At 43.8% G+C, this 19,140-nt stretch overlaps 1 protein-coding gene across 2 annotated transcripts in view; it reads left to right on the top strand.

Annotated features, from left to right (window-relative positions):
- The window catches only part of LOC118770533 (C-Jun-amino-terminal kinase-interacting protein 2-like), a 47,823-nt gene that overhangs the window by 5,321 nt on the left and 23,362 nt on the right, over positions 1-19,140 (top strand). For both annotated transcript variants that reach the window (XM_036518262.1, XM_036518263.1), the window contains exon 2: positions 10,213-10,318. In XM_036518262.1, the coding sequence (XP_036374155.1) occupies positions 10,213-10,318 (106 nt within the window). The remainder of the gene's footprint in view (positions 1-10,212; positions 10,319-19,140) is intronic.

Below are 19,140 nucleotides of genomic sequence, written 5' to 3' on the forward strand. Positions count from 1 at the left end.
ACCATCACGTTAGAAGGATACAGAGACTGGCACAGGACCAGGACAACTTGAATTACGCATCACCAGGGCATGTGTGATGTCTGCCGTAAATCACTATTCTGCTGGAAGAGATGAATACCGCTACCTGTATGCATTACGAAGTTTTGACTTCTGTTTTCATTAAAAACTACATGGAAACACATGCTGGCAAAAAGAAGAGAAGACATCTGCGTATTGAACACCTTCTCTGATATTACAAAGCTATCCAATGGCATTATAAAGACTTTTATAAAGACACATTTGTAATTGTGATTTCAGTTTTGAAAATATGTATTGCGTGTACATTAAATGTATTACAGTGTATAACTCAGAAAATTCAATACAACAAAGTAAAGCCAATTGACAATTAGTGGTCTAAAGCATCTGACCAGCAATTTTTTTTCTCTATCTGTTCAAAAATTAATTCTGTAATAGGATCATGAATATGTGGTCTCTTTCTTTACACCTTACAGCTAAAGGCAGCCATTTTGCTATGGCCACATACTGTAGATGTCACAGTTTTCTGCATGCTTGTATAAATACAAAAACAGAATGTGTACAGACACAGGCTCAGCTCAGGATCCGAATTTTATTCTATGCAGTACACTGGTAGAGTGTATATATACCATATATTTTATATCAAAATTTGTTTCCTGGACATTATATTTAAAACTCAAGTGAGGTGTTCGTAAAGGTCAATATACACATTTGTCCCATGGCAGAATATTGACTGATGTTGACTGAAAGTAGTGGTTTAATATTTGCAAGTCTGGCATTTACATGGAAAAAGAAAACAGCATTCTGAAACTTCTGAAGCTCTAATTACTTTGAAAAGTTCTAGAATGGTAGCTTCCCTTCTGTGTGCATCCGTTCCGGAAGCCATATCGGACAAGAACTGGAAACGCACGTCAGGCTGTCCCAATCTGTGGAGCATAATGGATGATGTCATAAAGAGGGAGGCACTGCATGCTGGGATAATCTATAACCAGTGCCTGAGTCAGAGAGACGCCGGGGCTGTGTGATCATGCAGCCTGCCTCAGAATGCGAAAATTGCTCATGAAAAGATGTCACTTATCCCCGATGTGAACCCTCTGACAAGTTAATTGACACAGAGGATGAGAATATAGGGAGAGAGTTGGAGTTTTGGTTTTAAACCAAGTCAGGCAAGCAGGGAGAGCGGCATGATGTTATCTCGGATGACAGGAAGCGAGTCGGATAGAAAACCCGAGCTCCTTTGAATGGTTATTAGTCTGATTGAATCCGCCTGGCAGATGGCAACATTGCTCAGATACAGCAGAGAGCTGGCAGTTTGGACGGCATGTACGAAGGCTCCTGAGACAGATTTAACATGTATGCCTTAAAATGTAGGGCAAATTCATTTACAGCAACCTCAAAGTAAAATAGAAGGAGTTCAATATTAAGATGTGGATTTCATGCTACGTAATGGCTGTGCAGGAGAGATTTACGTTCATTTTGGGGAGTGACTTTTTTGTTTTCTCACACAGTTTTGTGAATTGCTTATTGTCGGTGCTACTTGAGATGACAAGAAACAGAATTAATGGGTGTGAAATTCATACTGTTGAGTTCTGTTGATGTGTAATAACATATTTCAAAGGCTTGCACACTTGATTTGGGGCAATGTTGTTGGCTCATAATAATGAAATAGGATATCATTTAACTTGTGAAACAGTCTCATCTTTTTCAATGTACACAGGGATAGATACATCTACGGAAATGCTTACTTATATCCTGAAATTAAACAAATGTAACCCACAATGTAACCCCTTGAGTTCCCACAAGGGTTATACTTAATATATACTTAATATACCCGACATAATTCTAAAATGGCACAACCCTGTTGGAGATGAAGAATCATCGCTTGTTAATTGCATTTAATAGCAATTAGGGCTAATGTTTTTTATTATTATTGGAAAGATAAAGTATTGTCAATGCCCTCAAAACGAATGATTCTAAAAAAGGTTCTGTGAATAAAATTGATCCTGACTGTTATGAGCGTATGCCCTACATGCTATTGCAAATACTGCTTATTCTATCCACACAAAGAAGGTTGTTCTTATCTCTTACCTCAAGTCAAACCCCTAGAGATGCATTTTTGATTTCTGTCCCCATTAACACCAGTAACAGATATGGCCCTTGGGATAAGGTCTCAGTACATACATGTTTCATGCTATAGCACTGTGTAGTGGACTATGCATTGCACACTGTTCTACTGTAAATTCTTACTGGTTGGTTGTTTTTCCTGAGGGGTTGCAGTGCTATTAGGGGAATGTAATTGTTGCTTTAGAAAAGCTAAAGTAAAAAAACGTATCCCTGCTCCGTTTGACCTCATGTGCTTGTTGTTTATAACCAAAGCTGTCCCTCTGTATATGTGACTGAATTCCAAAGTAAAAAGGACGATTATGAGGCGTCATTTATTCTATTTTTAACTATTTATTTTATTTTATATTATTTTATTTTAAAATTTATTTTTTAAAAATCTGCAAGTTGATCAGCCTCACTGTTGAACAAAGGCTTTGACAAAGTCCTCAAGTAAGACTTGCAGGTAGAAAGCAGCATTTGTGTTAGTGTTAGCTGCAGCTCAGAGCCTCTGACGCAGCCATATCGTTTCATCCATTTTTCTAGCATCTGCATCCCCTGTGTATTTACTCAGGCACACGGAAGCCTGACGCTTGTTTCTGCATTCCATTTGCAGTTAGGAGCTTCGTACTGGGAAGAGCTCGCTGTCAGAGGCCAACTGCCAACATCTCTCAGCAGCCTCTGTTTGAGACCCTAACCCAATAAGTAGGAGCCTGGTCGGCCCACTCAATTTCAGCTGTTGCAGGGCCTCAGGTGTGTTGAGTTTTCACCTCTTTCTTCAGCTGAGGTTTTGGGTATTTCTCGGCATGCTCCTGTTGTAGTCCTGTTGCGGTTGTGGCAGGAACTCTTGCTCCTGCCTGGCTGGGTTCATAGTAACGCATCGATATTGATGCACATCGGGTGGAGTTACCTGCTGGAGCCACAGTAAGAGCTCAGTTCATCTCCTGTGTGAGGGACATAAATTTTGAAGCGTGAGCTAACCGAGTCTCTTTTAGTGATGCTGTGCTATGTTGTTGCTGAAGGCAATGAGTTCGATCCCCACCCTAACCGCAGGGCTTCACGCAGAGTACCACAAGTTAGAGGGCTGAGCTAGAACAGAGAAGAACCGGGAGGGGCATTAAAATAGACAACATTTGGTGTCCATTTGGATCCACGAAAATGGATTGCTGAACCAGAAGGGATTTGACATAGATGTAATTAGCTAATCTCTATCATGCAGCAGTCGATAAGCCCCATGGCCACAATGCAGCAATTATGAGCATGTGATAAACTAATGAATCCTGCTTTTTTTTTTGGACGCATTTCATCACAGCAGTAACGATGCCTATCTCCACTGCTGCTTTCTGGGCTATAATTAATGCAGGGGCACACACATCAGAGGACTGCAGGGGCTGGAGGAGTGAGGGGTGGAGCACACATGACCGAGCCTCAGGAGCTGCAGTCTTCCCATAGATAAGTGGTCGTGATTTGTGAAGGTCTGAACCGCAACCGCACTTAAGTCGGCTTTTGTGGGTATTGGACCTCTACTGGAACAGACCCGCTGAGGGTACCTGGGTCTTGCACGCAAATGCTGTAATTGTGTGAGACCCTCTAGGCAGTACTTTACATCACGCATTTTGCTAAGTGAATTTGCAGAGTTGAATTGCACCATGTTACTTTTTTGCATCTGTGATTCATAGACTTATCGACAACCATTTGTGGTGTTTGCTATTAAACCCCTTGCTTTTGAATTATTCTGCTTGGTCCATTATATCATGTCTCTGGGTGTGAGTTCTCAGCAGGTGCCCATGCAAGTGAATAATTGCCTGGTTGTGTAATTCATGTAATGAAGATTTGCCATCAAACGTATGCTGTTAGTTTTGCTTAAATGACAGCTGGGCAGTACTCTAAAGGAAATGAAATGTACTTCAATTAAAATCACTTAAAACCAGCTGACCCCTCAATAGAAGAATGACATGTCGTCAGGGGAACATACTCATATTTTGTTTTATAGCTAGATTTATTAGAACTTCAGTGAAAGGCAAGACACTGCACAGAGGTGAGAACAACCTTCCTTGTGTGGAGATCTGGAGTGGGTTCCAAGAGGCTTGCATTTGATATTGTTGTGCTAGCCTGTCTCCTGTGTCTACCTGCTGTCACAGATTGGTCTCCTGTGAGATGTCTGCTATGGAAACAGCTCTCGTGATCTTTCGATGATACTTTTTGGGGAACGCTGTTTTGCGCTGTAATTAATCTGTCACGACAACTGTGTGAGTCATCCCACCTCTCAACTGCCAGAGAAAAGGATGAGGACTTTCTTTTCCGACAGGAGCGGTTTAGAACTCAAAAACTCAGACCATGCAGAACCTTTGAAATCATGAGTATATTTGAGTGCGTCAGGACCAAAATGCTGTAGGCAAGTTCACATTGTATAAGAGCTAAAAGGGTTAAAACTCTATCGATTTTAAGAGTCGCCCCTCCCCCCCCATTTTAAGGTGTCTGGTACCAGGAGTGACGCAATGTATTACAAAATCAAACTGGTACACCTGCGCAATATGACTGTACAGAGGAGGCCAAAACAATGCATTGTCAGCAAATCCCCTAATAACAGCCAGTAAGGACAATGACTGCAGTACAGGTGATTCAGTCCACTCAGAGCCCATAGTAACAAGGTCTTCCCTGCTTACTGCTGAATCCACTGCCCTTTTCTTTAAATTCTGTCAGCTGCCATGGCAACAGGGATACCGGCTGAGGTGATTTTCTGTCACACTGCACAGGGCCCTCCCCTGGTTTCTGAGGGGGGGTTGGGGGTTGGGGGGGGGGCACACAGACATCCCCCATGGGCGGGGCCAGGTGCATGAACTGAATCTGGCTTCATTAGTCCCTCTGTTTATGGATTCACCACTAATGAAGCGCTCAACTGACACTGACAGCAGGGGAAAATGACATGCATGTGCTTGCCAGCCGATTGGTCCTTGGAATGGAGGTAGGCCTATGTCTTTTATAATGAAGGCCTTGGCCGAGAAGGCAGCTTATAGGTTTACAGAATTTGCAGAATATACAAAAACACAGCAATCAACATGAGATAAATATGGAGCAGGATGCAATCATTTCCATACAACACTACAGACGATCCATGGCAACGCAAAATGAAACCTCATGACAACATCTGCATAAATGAGCAGTGTTTATAACTGGGGATGCACATTTGAGTTTGACATATTTATGACAGTCGAGAGGGTCCGACTATCATAAATTCCATTAATTGTGTGGGCTCCTGTGTGCATCCTTGTCGATGTCATGGCAACAGCAGGCCTTTAAAGAGAACACAGGCTGTTGCTCTGGCCTTTTTTCCTTAAGCTGTCTCCAGTATCAGCTCGGGGTGCGTATCTTGACTGCACAACGTCACCCGATAGTGTTTTCATTGACCTTTTTTGAAACGGCAGCGTTTGCAGCAGTCCACTCCCGGCGGTGTGCACGAATAGAAGCACAAGGTTTTTTGACTGCGGTGGTTTGGGGGGACAGAGCCATCTTCGCTGCGTGCAGCATGATAGAGATGGCTCTCAGGGCGTGAGGAATATGGATCTGTCACTAACAGCGCTGTGGCACAATGGATACTGCAAAACCACAATGAATGAAATGACCGTGACTTGGACTGCATCACCCTATGGCTGATCTCAGCAGAGCGGCGCTCATATTTGGTGTGTTTTCAGAAGAGGCAGTGTCTGTCCCTGCCAGTCAGAAACAGGTGCAGTCTGGGCGGATTCGCTCCACAACTCTGGTGGACAAAAACTCACAGTCACTGCAGCAACACTTTTAGTTGTCAGTTTGAGTTTGTGATGACAATTTTGCATGTTTGATCCTCTGTGCTGCTTTGTCGTAACTATGGCAACTCTTGGACAACAATGCAGAATTTGATCATGATATGCCTTCTGTCCAGAGGGAAGGGGAAGAGAGTTCTGGTTAATTACATGTTTCCCATTAGCTTACAGATCTGAATTGGTTCTCTGGTTAAAGCCACCCTGAGCGAGATCACATAATACGCACTGAATATAAATTTCTACTTCAATAGGCAATTACAAATGATTCAGAAGTGATTTTTTTTTCCCCACGGCATTAAAAATGACATCTGCATATATACGATGTTGTTCCTAACAACATAAGCAGAGTTTAATAGCTTGTATCAGAGAAAAGATATGTGCTGACGCTGTCAGGTTCCTGATAACCACCAGCTATCGTTAGCTCCAGGGCTTTTCCTTTCAAAAATGCTTTGGCAAAATCCATATACTCATGAGACTCCCGTCTGTGGGACTTTTCTACAGCTCTGAATTAATAAGATGGATAGGGGGTGGTCGGGAGATTGGTGGGGTAAGTAACCTGACAGCGTCAGGGCAAGCTCCAGGCAGAGGAATCACAGAGGGACAATCCCGAAGGAAGGGGTGAGTTCACAAAGGACATCCTGTCCCTGTCATGTGTTCCCCAGAGAAAGGGGAAAGTGCTGTCACACGCCCATTTCAATGTCAGGCACAGATCTGAGATTTGAAATCTCAGCTTTGTGGCCAAAAAGCAAGGCCTGAAGTGAACATTTGTCCCAAACGCAGAAAATCAAGGTTTTTATTGTCATCTGTGGCACAGCCACACAGCCATTTAGAAAATAGATGTTTGTCTTACTATCTTGGACCTTTTCTCTGTGAAAAAGCATGGAATGAGATACACTATATATCCTATACACTATTCAGAGCTATATAGTAACTGCGACACAACTTCTGAACTGGAATTTTCAGGTTCAAACCTCATGAGAAGCATTGCTGTTGTGCCCTGGAGCAAGGAAAATAATCTGCATTGCCTCACATAATATCCCCCTGTGCACATGTTGGATTTCATTATTATTTATTTATTTTCTTTCCTTTAAACTGTTCTCCGCATTGGTTTACATACTCTTGACCAATCCTCATTATATGCATTTTAGCACATCACTGATTTTTAGAATTGTCTCTATGTCTTTGTGCTGTCTTTTCATCCATTTAAATTGTTGCTCCATTCTTGTGTTACCTTATGTTGTTGTCTGGAATGCACTTGTTTGTTTGAAAAGTATTATTACAAGTAAAAATTGCAATGCAATATGTAAAATACGTAAATCTCTCAAGACCAGAGTGTCTGCTAAGCAGTGACAATGACATCCATGAAATTCATACCAATATGAAATTGTTACCCGTAAGAGTCCCTTCGCATCTTTACCAGCTACAAACAGTACTTAAAACTCCATTTTATAGAAGCCTTCATTTGAGATACAAGCAAATGCTTTGAATATGAATGGCTTTGGATTTAGTCTGCTTTTGTGCTACGACTAACTGCACAGTGGTTAGAGCTTGGCTCTAATTCTGTGTTGCAGTGAAATGATTGCAATCCTTTGCATTCACGATTGGATAGCACTGAGTAATACTCTAATCACACAGTCACACATGCAGAACCTCCACACGCATGACTTACAAAGTTATGACACCCTGATGCTTGTGACAGCCACATTTAGTTAAAAGCAGAATGTACTGGAATGATTTCTGCTGTTTAGCCATCAGTCATCCATTCAGGGGGTTAATTGAAAAAAGATTTTCCTCCATCTGTGATGGGATTGTTTGAAACAGGGTCCCGCGGGGTGAAAATGAGAACTCTGCTTGAGCATCTGAAGTCTGTCCCACACTTGGCTTGTCAAATTTATTTTGCGGCCCTCCCTTGTGACTGTGATCTGATATTCTGAACTTATAGACTCAGCCATTGTAAATGTCTGAGGGATCTTGACTTGCAAAATACAATGTTATGGGCATTTAAATGCAGGCAGCTTGTGTTTTGGATTTAACAGTGCTCCTGGGAGCATGTGTGTTTTATAATCAGCTTCCCTGATGTTTACAGAGTATTCGTAGTGTGTTTCCTTTGTCTGCTGTTTCTATGGTATTTTGTGTCTCTTCCTTCTTTACCAAAGATGCACAATGTTTGCAGTACCTTCACTGTCAAGTAAAGTCGAATAACACTCCAGTGCTGGTTCATCAGGACTGCTTTGGTATGCAGAAGTTTTTATTGACAGACCTTAGTGACTTAGGTGAGCTAAAACTAAGATTATCAATGAGGTGGCTTCCTTTTTTGCTGAGAGGAACTTTCCAGGAGAGCTGCAGATTTGGAAGTGAGCTACACAGAGAATTGATGGACTGCTCCAACATTCATGTCTCATCATTTCAGCTGTAATGATTTACCTTCAGAAAGTGCCAGTTTGTGTTTATTAGCTTGAAGTGCCAGTAACAGAAACATTCAAATATAATAAGCACATGGTCATGGAATAGCTTACTTTGATACTGTGTTTAATTTTATTAAATTGTAACATTTAATGCACTTACACTTGCCCTGTGCTTGCTCTTAAACAACGGGCTTGATGTTGCTTATCTAATGTATAATGATTAAACTACATTTTTAATACCCATACCAATGCAGTGTGTAACAATCAAGTTACTGTCAATACATGGTAATTGGTAAGTAATAGGTAATGACTGTGTGAGTGCACATAACAAAGCAGCAGCCTGTTATAGCAAATAGCAAATAAATTATTTGTTTTATTGACTCTTTTAAATGTAAAAATTTCTCTAGGGGAAGTCTGGCATCAGTCATTTAATGCATTTAAGGGGCCATTCCACAAAGGATTAACAGTGTGTCTTTTTTTTCCACTTGAGCTAAGTGAAATTTTCGGTATAACTTTGAAATATGTTACTCCTAGCAAGCATGTGTCTCTTCATGAAGTAAACGTCTGTATTTCTCCTATTCTCTCTTTGTATATTTCATATGTGCTAGCATTCTCCCTTTTCCCCTAACATACTTCATTTATTTAGTCTTCTATTCCTCTCAAACCCGTATTGCACGTATTGGTACTAACAGTAAAGGGGAAGCATTTCAGTGGATTTATTTAGAGCCTTAAACAAAACACTTAATCTGAATGAATTTCTCCCTGAGAATTAGAAGTAATTGGTAATACCTTGTTAGCGGACAGCCTCGGGTATGGATTTGGCGGGATACTTGGTCACCCCGTACTGTAATCGCTGAGCCCGTATTGCAGCCTCATGAATCCTGGCTGTGTAATACAGCTGCTGATGGCTCTCCTGGGGTCAGCCCACTGTGCAGTGCAGCACAGCATATATCCATACAGAACAGAGCCTCTTCCTCACCATAAAAACCTGCAGTGCAGCATCTCGTCTGTGAATCGCGGCAGTCTCTAATAATTGATATGGCTGATCCTGAGTGCATGCTCTGTGAAAAGAGGACATGCCTAAAAATCATAAATCGACCATTTAATGTGTTGGATGCATTCTCTGCACTTTCCAGGGGTTGATTTTCAAATGCTTTTTAATCTGATACTTAATTTAGAGTCCAATTAGAAATGCATGTTAAACAGGGGTTGTAAGGTAGGCAACTGTTTTTCAGTTTAAGAGTTCAGGTGATCTTTAAAGTGATCCAGATTAGTCCGTGTAGAGCTCTTCGCTCATTTACTGACTCTTAAACAGTGCTGCAAACATACCTTTGAGCCCCAGACGTTTCTTTATTTCTAAAATACAAAAATGATTTTCAGTGCCTATACTTGGAATCCACACACAGGAGCTATCGGTTTCCAGAATCTGATGCACCCATTCTGGAATATTCTAGCCTGTGGATTTTATTCTTTTAAAATGTAGCCACAGATAGTGTTTACTGACCAGATATTCAACTCTGTTCTTCTTGTATGGTTCAGGTGTTGTCTGTGCTTGCAATAGGTGCTTTATTCACGGACATTCATGATTAGCCAGGAAGGTCCAACACAGAACAATTTCTGCGTTTAACATGGAGCCAAATGCATGATGTGTAAGCAGAGTGTTTTGATGTAGCCTCTCGAAATGAGGGAGGCGGAATGTCCTTGAGGTGCTGTCGCTCGGACAAAGCAGCCGCTGATTGATTTTGGCAGGTCATATTTCGGCACAGGCATCCTAAGTGTGCAGGGGCCGTCTCTGCGGTGGTTTGAGTTAGAGAGCCTTGCGCTGCTTAGATTATGGGGATCAGAGAGCACTGGGCGTGTCACTGACTCTCTTCACCCCTTTACTCCGGCAGGCCTGCCCACGACATCAGTCTGGAGGAGTTTGATGACGAGGATTTGTCGGAGATCACGGACGACTGCGGGATCGGGCTGAACTATGACTCGGACCCTTACGAGAAGGTGAGCCTCGCTCCTCCTCTGGTTCAGATGGCTTCAGTGAAAGACCTTTGAGGTCAAACCTGCTCGATGTTGGTTTTCAGCATAATGGAAGTGCGTTGATGGTTCTGTGGTTTCTCAGTTTGTGTGGATGGTGGCTGTGAAGGCCGAGTTTCACACAGGGGAACCAAACCTGGACAGAGCATTTCAAGTCATACGGGACACTCTCTGTAATTCTTTAAAATGTGACAGATATTAATAGTCAGATGAACGTTACTTTGCAATTATCTTTGGCATGCATGTATATCCTGTTGTTTTATTGCTCTGTCTGTGTTATGATGTTATTACAACAAAGGACCCATGACAGGGAAAAAATCAAATATTCCTTATATTATTATAGATTACTAACAAGGTGAAAGACAGTCTATACTTCATGTAATTTTCTTTAACAGCCATTATTAAAGTTAAGTTGCATCACTGCAACTCTTATTGTTCAATGATTATGTTGAGCAATAGTAGCTGCAAGTCTTTAGCTGGACAGATGGACACAAAGAGAATAATTTCCATAGCCTCTCTCAGACCTTGGATAAACCTAATGAATTTGCTCATATTTTACATACGATTGTGTTTTGCTGTATAAAGTGTTTCATAAAAGTTTTTAGCATTCAGAATCGTGACACAGGCTAGTTAGTTTTCTGGATGCTGTGTTACCTAGAGAAACTCATTATCATGAGTTTAGCACTGTTTCGACAGGTTGATTGCTGTATCGTAGTCAGAGGCTCTGACCAGACCAGGCGTGGATAACTCCTCTTCGATGAATACCATGCTTCATGGTCACTTTTATAACCTTGTGACAGGGCACATTGTGAAATACTAGCACTGGAGTTGAGGACTTAGAACATACTCCCCATAGTGACATCCATCAATACTGCCCTCTGTTCAGCTGTTCTGACACTATTGATAAAATTGTCTGCAGTGTGTATTGGATTTTATGAACCTGGGTCAGTTCAAGGGAAAGCTCTACACATTCATGCCAGAATTCCCATGGCTTGCACTTCTGCCTGTGTTCTATAAGCTGTTTATATGCTCTTGCTTTCCTCTGTCTTATTCTTGTCTTATTCTTGAGTCCTGTGTGGTGACACCTGGAGCTGTGTGATCACCTGGAAATGTGACATGTAACTTGCATCTGTGCGAAATCAGTTGGAAATGCGTGATAATATCTGGAAATATGTGATGTTATTTGGAGTTGTGTGATGTCACTTGCATCTGTGTGAAATCACTTGACAATGTTTAATATTAGCTGGAAATCTGTGATATCATTTGGAATTCTGTGATGTCATCTGTAGCGGTATGGTGTCACCTGGGGGGATGGTATGTGTTTTGGTTCCTCTGCATTAGACTGAGAGGTGCAGGCAGAGCCAGTCTGCGGGGCTGTGCTCTCCTATTGATCTGTACAGTACAATGATGTGGGGAACTGATCCGTGAGAGGCAATGTCCCCATTACTATTGTGAAGACATTTTGTTTTGACACCCTTATCTAAAGTAATTCACACCATATGAGATTGTTAGATTCTGTACACAGATGTAGACTAATTGATTTAAATAACAGTAACAACTAGTGTCATAGTAAAATAGTTTCTTCACCATGAGTGGGCCTTGAAAATACAAAGAAAATATTATTACTATTTTAATAAAGACCTAATAGGCCCACTCTGACCTATCCAAGATGGATTCCACCAGATTGACTGAAGTCAATGCAGAGAGACAGTCTGCATAGTGTTACTAGGCTGAGGTTGCTCTAGCAGTGGTTATAAGTGAGAGCTGTCAGTCTGGGTGCAGTTCTGCCACGGGCTGTTACGTAAGCAGCCCAGGGAGCTATTTTTACCTCTCGCTTGATCACAAGGTGCATGTGCCACACCATCACACCATTGCCTTTTAGCTGCGTCTTGTGATTTGCAGTTTAAGGGAAAGCAAGAGGCATAGATTTCTTAGTCTGAGAATAGCCAAAAAAAGTATTGGATTGCAAGTATTGGATTGCTCTGTCATGCAGAATTGCTGTGTGTTCACAGCTGGTGTATTTATTCAGTATAGCTGGGCTTTCTCACAAATGTACTGGATCAGCAGCCTATGTATTTGTTCTCAACCCAGAGGGTTTTAGGTTCAATCCCTGACAAAATACAACAAATGATGAACAACTCTGGTGTCCTATCCAGGGGAGGCACATGATGTACAGTATTTCAAGCTGCTTCGCCCCACAGAAATTTGGGTAAGCTCCAGGCCTGTAAGCCGTCCATATTTGGCCATGACTCTCATTATTCTCACTGCAGTGGATTGTTGGAATGTCACATCTGCCGACCACCTGCAAACGAGCGCATCGGAGGAGAGATTTACCCCTCGCTTAACCTCAGAGAGGCAGTGGAACAACAGGGCCTTTCACAGGGCCGCTCTTTCCTGGCAGCGTTTGTTCGGGTCCGTCTGCTCCGCCAGGCCAGCGGGGATGTTGTCACAGCCCGGGAGTGACAGGTCACGCCGCCGCCTGCTGCCGGGTTGGCCGCGCCGCAGACCTCCGGTCCAACGGGTCGTGTGTCGTGCCGTCTTGGCAGCGGTAGGGGTTGGACTCGGGCCCTGTAATGCAGCTACTCAGAGGCAGGAAGAGCCAGGCTTCCGTCCTGTCTCCTGCCCTGTTGGTGAGGGCTGTGCTCATGAGGGCTATGCTCAACAGCTGCAGGACAATGTACAGAACTGGTGCCCCCACCCCCCCTAAAAAACACTCAAAGGCTTCCTCTTTGTTAGACAGGGTTCATAGTACCGCTGCAGCAATTTCTTTGGTATCAGCAGAGAAGGATGCCTCCTTGCAATGTTGGCCATCCCTCCTGTGCATCTTCTGCTCGCTCGGGGCATCTTTTGTCGACCTTTCCCGTCAGAGCCGTGGAACTGCATCGGCAGAGGGGAGAGCGCTGCGTTCTCCCCGTAAGCTAGGCCAGCTCTCTGTAGGGCTGAATTTCTATGCTCTGCATAATCTGCATAATCGTCTGCAGTTGGTTGGTGTTGCGAGGGTTGCTAAGCTACAGCCAGTGGGGTGCCAGCTTCCCTGCGCTCTTTGCTGGAAGCATCTGCATCTGAAACTAGTTTGTTTACGGAGGCTGACAAACAGTGCGCGCTCTGCACGGCCATCCGGAAAGTAAATTAATCACCTCACAGATCTGGCGCATTTATAATACTGCCGTGTAATGTGCTTTGTCACCCGTCCTTCCATCGTGCTTCCATTAATACTGTAAGGTTCCTGCCTCCTATAGGCAATGATATTGCCCTTAATCAGGACATGAGCACTTAGAATGTATCAGTAAGCAAGTCTGGAGATTGTGCATGTTAGGCACTCAATAACTGCACTTGATTACGGTGAAAAGTGCGTGTTGTTTAATACATTGAGATCTCTGCCTGCTGTGGACACACCTTAGACCTGATCCCTGCGTCACACACCTGCACCTCCCTGGCACCTCGGGCATTGAAGTGATTGTGATCACAGTGCTGACGAATCTGTCCAGTTCCTTCTGATCACACAGCAAGGGGACACTGCGGCTGCTTTCCCTTATAAGCCTTCCTCTCAGGGTTACATTCGCCATCCCTGGATTCTGCTCCTACAGAATGCGGCGTGCTCTGGGCCTTCCGTGCCTGCCTCGGCGTCTGTGGCCCTGGCTGCTGGCTGTGTTCGGCATGGAGGAACCTCCGCACGCGGCCGCTCTCTCCCAGCGATCTAAATGTTTTATTAGTGTGGCACGGTGCCACGGCTGCAGTGGAGAGCTGACGTCCCGACGGAGTTGCTGCTATGCAGAGCTGTGCTCAGAAGCCCCCCTCACCGCTCCACGGCACCTGGGGGGGGGGACAAGGCGGGGAGAGGGTGGATGGGCCTCGTCGCTTCACGTTATACACAAACCTTGGAGGATATTTTTGGATCGCAAACCAGAGGAGGGGCGACAGCAACCGGCAGAGGAGGGCTAGCAGGGGCCTGGCCCATGCTTTGCAGATGGGGCCTTAACTGCAGTGCAGAGATCATGGGCTTGAACTCAGACAATAAAGGCTGAGGCCTGCGAAGGTTTTGGAGCAAAGGCCGTTTTGCAACAAAATTGCTGTCATGGAAAAGAGTGGATGCTCTTTCCTGCTAGTAGGCAGAACACTAAACAGGCGTGCAAGCCAAATGCAAATGGGGCCATCTTTTTATATCAGAAGTGGCTGCGGGGCGTTCTCAGACCTGCATTGTTTTTTGGTCCCTTACCAAAAGCAAATTAAAGCACACTAAAATAAGCAGAGTAAAAGTAAGGTTGTTGTCTAACAGGAGTTTTGAGTTTCAGTTTTCAGTAAGGTAAATCACCAATATAGGTTTCCATAAGAGAGGAGTGGGCGTTTTCACTGCTCAGGAAGTGAGATCATGCAGCCTTAATGAATACTGTATGTACTCTCGCATTCCATTATTGTTACATATGCTATAAACTGTTTGAGAGGGAAGTCATCATGTGCAGGTGATAAAGTGAATTTTACAGGTGAAGTTTCTTTTTGTGATCAATTCCGTCACAATCTCCTGCTTTTCAGGGTACCTCAGTGTGGTGACTTCACAGTTCAGAACCATGAAGGCCACAGTGTCTACAACTAAATCCCCCTGGTGTCCAACTTTCTTTAAATTTTTCACAGCTCCACAGCAAATAGTTCCACTATCCTTGAACTACTTGAGATGCCATTTTCATGTAAGGTTATGGGTGACGATGAAAAGGGTGTTGTAATATTATTCAATGAGGAATTTAAGACAGTCCATGTTTACTGATAACAATGACACTTCATAAATTTTAAATAAACAATACTAAGAGCACTAGACTTTACAAATATGGATTCAGCCATTTGCCTTTTCTGAAAAGCACAAATTGTGAATTTTGTAGATGTCAGCTGTCACAAATCTGGTTAATGTGCTCAAAAGTCCAGAATCTAATGTGAAGTGTGCAACTTGAGCTGTTTCCTTCTTTCGCCACAGTTCCACACCTTCCTTTGTCTCAGAAGTTGAAAATGATATCATGTTTAACGCATACCCATTTAAATGATGTACTACAACATGAGATACGATTTCACAGTAAGACGAATGAAGGAGTGAGTAATGGCTGAATGTCAATAGTGTTGTATGCTGCTGGAAAGAGTGGGCTACCTTGTGGTGGAGGTGGGGCACAAAGTGATGATATGTTTACTGTACACTCAGATTTATTTAGTACACAGTGCCAAGTGTTGTGGCCTGTGTCTGAGATGGTGGGGCTACATGTTTTTTTTTTTTTTTTGTCATTCAGCAGATGCTATTTTCCAGACCAAATTATGACTACATAGTGCATCCAACGATGTTGTAGAAACACTTGACAATCATGATTACGAATACGTGTCAGTCCCACAGTGCTACAATAACTGGTGCTCCAGTAAATTCATATGTTCAGCAATAAGTTAAGTTTGGTTGCGGTCGTGAAGATTCTTTTGAAAGGGGCAGTGAGATAATTAGTTAAACACAGCATGTTTTTGCAAAAGAAGGGGATAGACTGGGTGGTAGTTCTATGTAGCTGACAGTTGTTTAAGAACTGTAATTCCTGGTCAGAAGATATTCATCTCTGTTTGCCTGGAGTCCCTTTCCCCTCCAATGAGAACAGAGACCACTGACAGCTAGAATGAGCACGATATGTGTCCCATGCCTACATAGAAACACTCCTATCTACTCTAGTTAGCATCATCTATACTTGTCCTTTTTCTTCATGCTATCTGCTTCATGAATGAGCAGCAGAATGTCAGAGATCAGTGAATAGTGTAGACTAGGGATGTATAGAAAGAGCAAGAAATTTGGAAATGCCAAATGGGGTCTCCTTGACTCTGCAGTCAACACATGCTCCTCAATGAAAGATTCTATCTTGGCGGAGATGCCATCTCTCTCTGCCTGAAAATAGCATCCTTAGGATGTGTTCCCATATTGTGACAAATATGAAGTGTAGCAAGGCGGAGTGGAAGGGTTCGGGCCGCGCTTCTGGACGCTTGCCCATCTGAAGCATAATGGCTTTCTTGCGCTGCCAGCGTGCCCGGCCGGCGACCGTGGACTCGGTAATGTGACTCTTCTTGTCATCAGGCTGAGGTGTCCAGGCCCTGGGAGCCCTCATTAAACCCAGTGTCTTTGCGAGATCATTGCGCGCCCGTGGCCTATTTCTGTGAGACAGCAGCGTCAGGTTCAGTTAAGTCACATGGCGGACCACACTTAAAAAAACATGCGCAGGGCAGTAGCAGTTCATTGGAAGTTGTGCACCTATTCTGACAGCTAGAATGAGCACGATATGTGTCCCATGCCTACATAGAAACACTCCTATCTACTCTAGTTAGCATCATCTATACTTGTCCTTTTTCTTCATGCTATCTGCTTCATGAATGAGCAGCAGAATGTCAGAGATCAGTGAATAGTGTAGACTAGGGATGTATAGAAAGAGCAAGAAATTTGGAAATGCCAAATGGGGTCTCCTTGACTCTGCAGTCAACACATGCTCCTCAATGAAAGATTCTATCTTGGCGGAGATGCCATCTCTCTCTGCCTGAAAATAGCATCCTTAGGATGTGTTCCCATATTGTGACAAATATGAAGTGTAGCAAGGCGGAGTGGAAGGGTTCGGGCCGCGCTTCTGGACGCTTGCCCATCTGAAGCATAATGGCTTTCTTGCGCTGCCAGCGTGCCCGGCCGGCGACCGTGGACTCGGTAATGTGACTCTTCTTGTCATCAGGCTGAGGTGTCCAGGCCCTGGGAGCCCTCATTAAACCCAGTGTCTTTGCGAGATCATTGCGCGCCCGTGGCCTATTTCTGTGAGACAGCAGCGTCAGGTTCAGTTAAGTCACATGGCGGACCACACTTAAAAAAACATGCGCAGGGCAGTAGCAGTTCATTGGAAGTTGTGCAGCTGCATTCCGTACAGGTTTACTGTTTGTTTTCAAGACGTTCTGAGTCTCATGACACAGCGCATGAGGGATTGCTCAGGGATTGCTGGCCTGAGGCTGACAATACAAAGTGCCCTTTTTGCAGATAAGGAAGGCGATGTCCTTTCACATGTCTGTTTTCTCATTCTGTCAAATGCAGCCTGTCGAGTGCTGCATAATGTAGATCTCTTCCTTTCACAATTCGGTTTAATGCATCAATTTAAATGCTACATTAAGCAGTATCTTCCTGAATATCCTCCAAGTTACTCGTGTCACTTGAACAAGGATGGACAGCTCCTCATGGGTTGGATTCCTGTGTCTCTCAATAACTATACTGACTATGGCCTGTGAGAATCAGGTGATGTGATTTCTGGTCCAAGTAGCACTTGGTAACAATTAGGTAATCACTCCCTGTGGTGGATTCTTGTGTCTCTCAATAGCTGGTGACTAAGACCTGTAGGGATGAGGTCATGTGGTTTCTGATCCAGATAACTCCTTCGAGTAAGCAGTTACTCCCCAGGGGTTCAAGCTGTTTCATGGTCAAAGCTTCTGTTATGCAAGATATGGAGCAGCCATATTGTACATCTACTGCGAGTCTGTACAGAAAGATGGGTTAGCACTGAGCTGCACTGTGATTGGCCCTGAGGCCCCAATCCATTCTGCCACGCTCAAACCCGCCTGCTTGATTTTGCAAGGGGTGTGGCCAAGAAATTAAGGTGGGGGGGAGGCGTGGGTTTACTCCTGGAGCGTCTCTGGAGGTCCTCACCCCCCCGCCTCTCTCCAGTAATCACTGAGCTGGAGTGGCAGAGTCTGCTTGGCTTGAAGACAGCAGAGAGCCCTCAGTCCTCATTCCATATCAGCTCACTACTCAAGTATTCCACACCACCCACGCAGCACAAATCACTGTGCTTTCGAATGGACCAGATTTTGCTTGAAAGAACACAGGCTTTTGCTGGAGTGAGTAATGCCTCATTCTGCTGTGGAGTCAAATTATGAAGAAGTCTAACCCTTGCCCCCTGCGCCAAAAATTTATTTGGTTAATTAGTTAATTTAGTACCACAAATTCTGTTGAACGTGTTTTGGAACAATGACTGTAGAATAACATGAAGTCACATTTTTGTGATTAATCTCAGTGGCTTATATTTCAATTAAAATGATCTAATGTTAATTTGATAATCAGGATTTTTAGAGAGATATTTACTCATTTCACTGCATGATGCTAATAGATGATAAGAATGAATGATAATTAGGAGGACAAACCCACAGTGTATACAGGGACTGGGGGTGGGTTCTGGTACAGTGGAGGGGCGCTGCATCTGGGCGATGTCATCTGTCAGCTGGTGTGGGACTTGGGTGGTTACCGCAGCAACAAGGTAATGTTGACAGTGTCCCCGGGAGACGGGACGTGACGTGCAGCTCAACTGCGGCTGAGACACCTCCGGCTCTCCTGAGCCAAAACAGCACGGCTGTAAATAACCTCCATGTTTGGGGCTCAGGCGTTAGAACGGGACCCATTGAGTCTCTCTGCCTTGTCGAGCGTATCGATTCATCATTCGAGAGTTTCTCATTCAAGGGTATGTTAAAAAAAAAAAAGCACAAGAGGTGATGCACGGTAGTCTCCACAGAGCCTCTGCAGAGAAATGAAAGTGCTGTTTTTATGAACACTCATAAAGGGAACCTCTACCATCACTTTGAAGAATGACCATTTTACATCACAGGCATTTACAGACATTTTGCAGAGAAGCATTTCAAACGCCGCCTTTGAGAGCTTTGGGAGGGGTCGGGGTAGTGGGGGCGTGTCTTCACTCACGCTCCTTTTCAGTTTTCTGTTGGCCGTCCTCTCCACGGTGATGCATAAAATACCCGTCCCTCATGTT

This window comes from Megalops cyprinoides, chromosome 23 (assembly GCF_013368585.1).
Source record: "Megalops cyprinoides isolate fMegCyp1 chromosome 23, fMegCyp1.pri, whole genome shotgun sequence".
NCBI classification, from domain to species: domain Eukaryota; kingdom Metazoa; phylum Chordata; class Actinopteri; order Elopiformes; family Megalopidae; genus Megalops; species Megalops cyprinoides.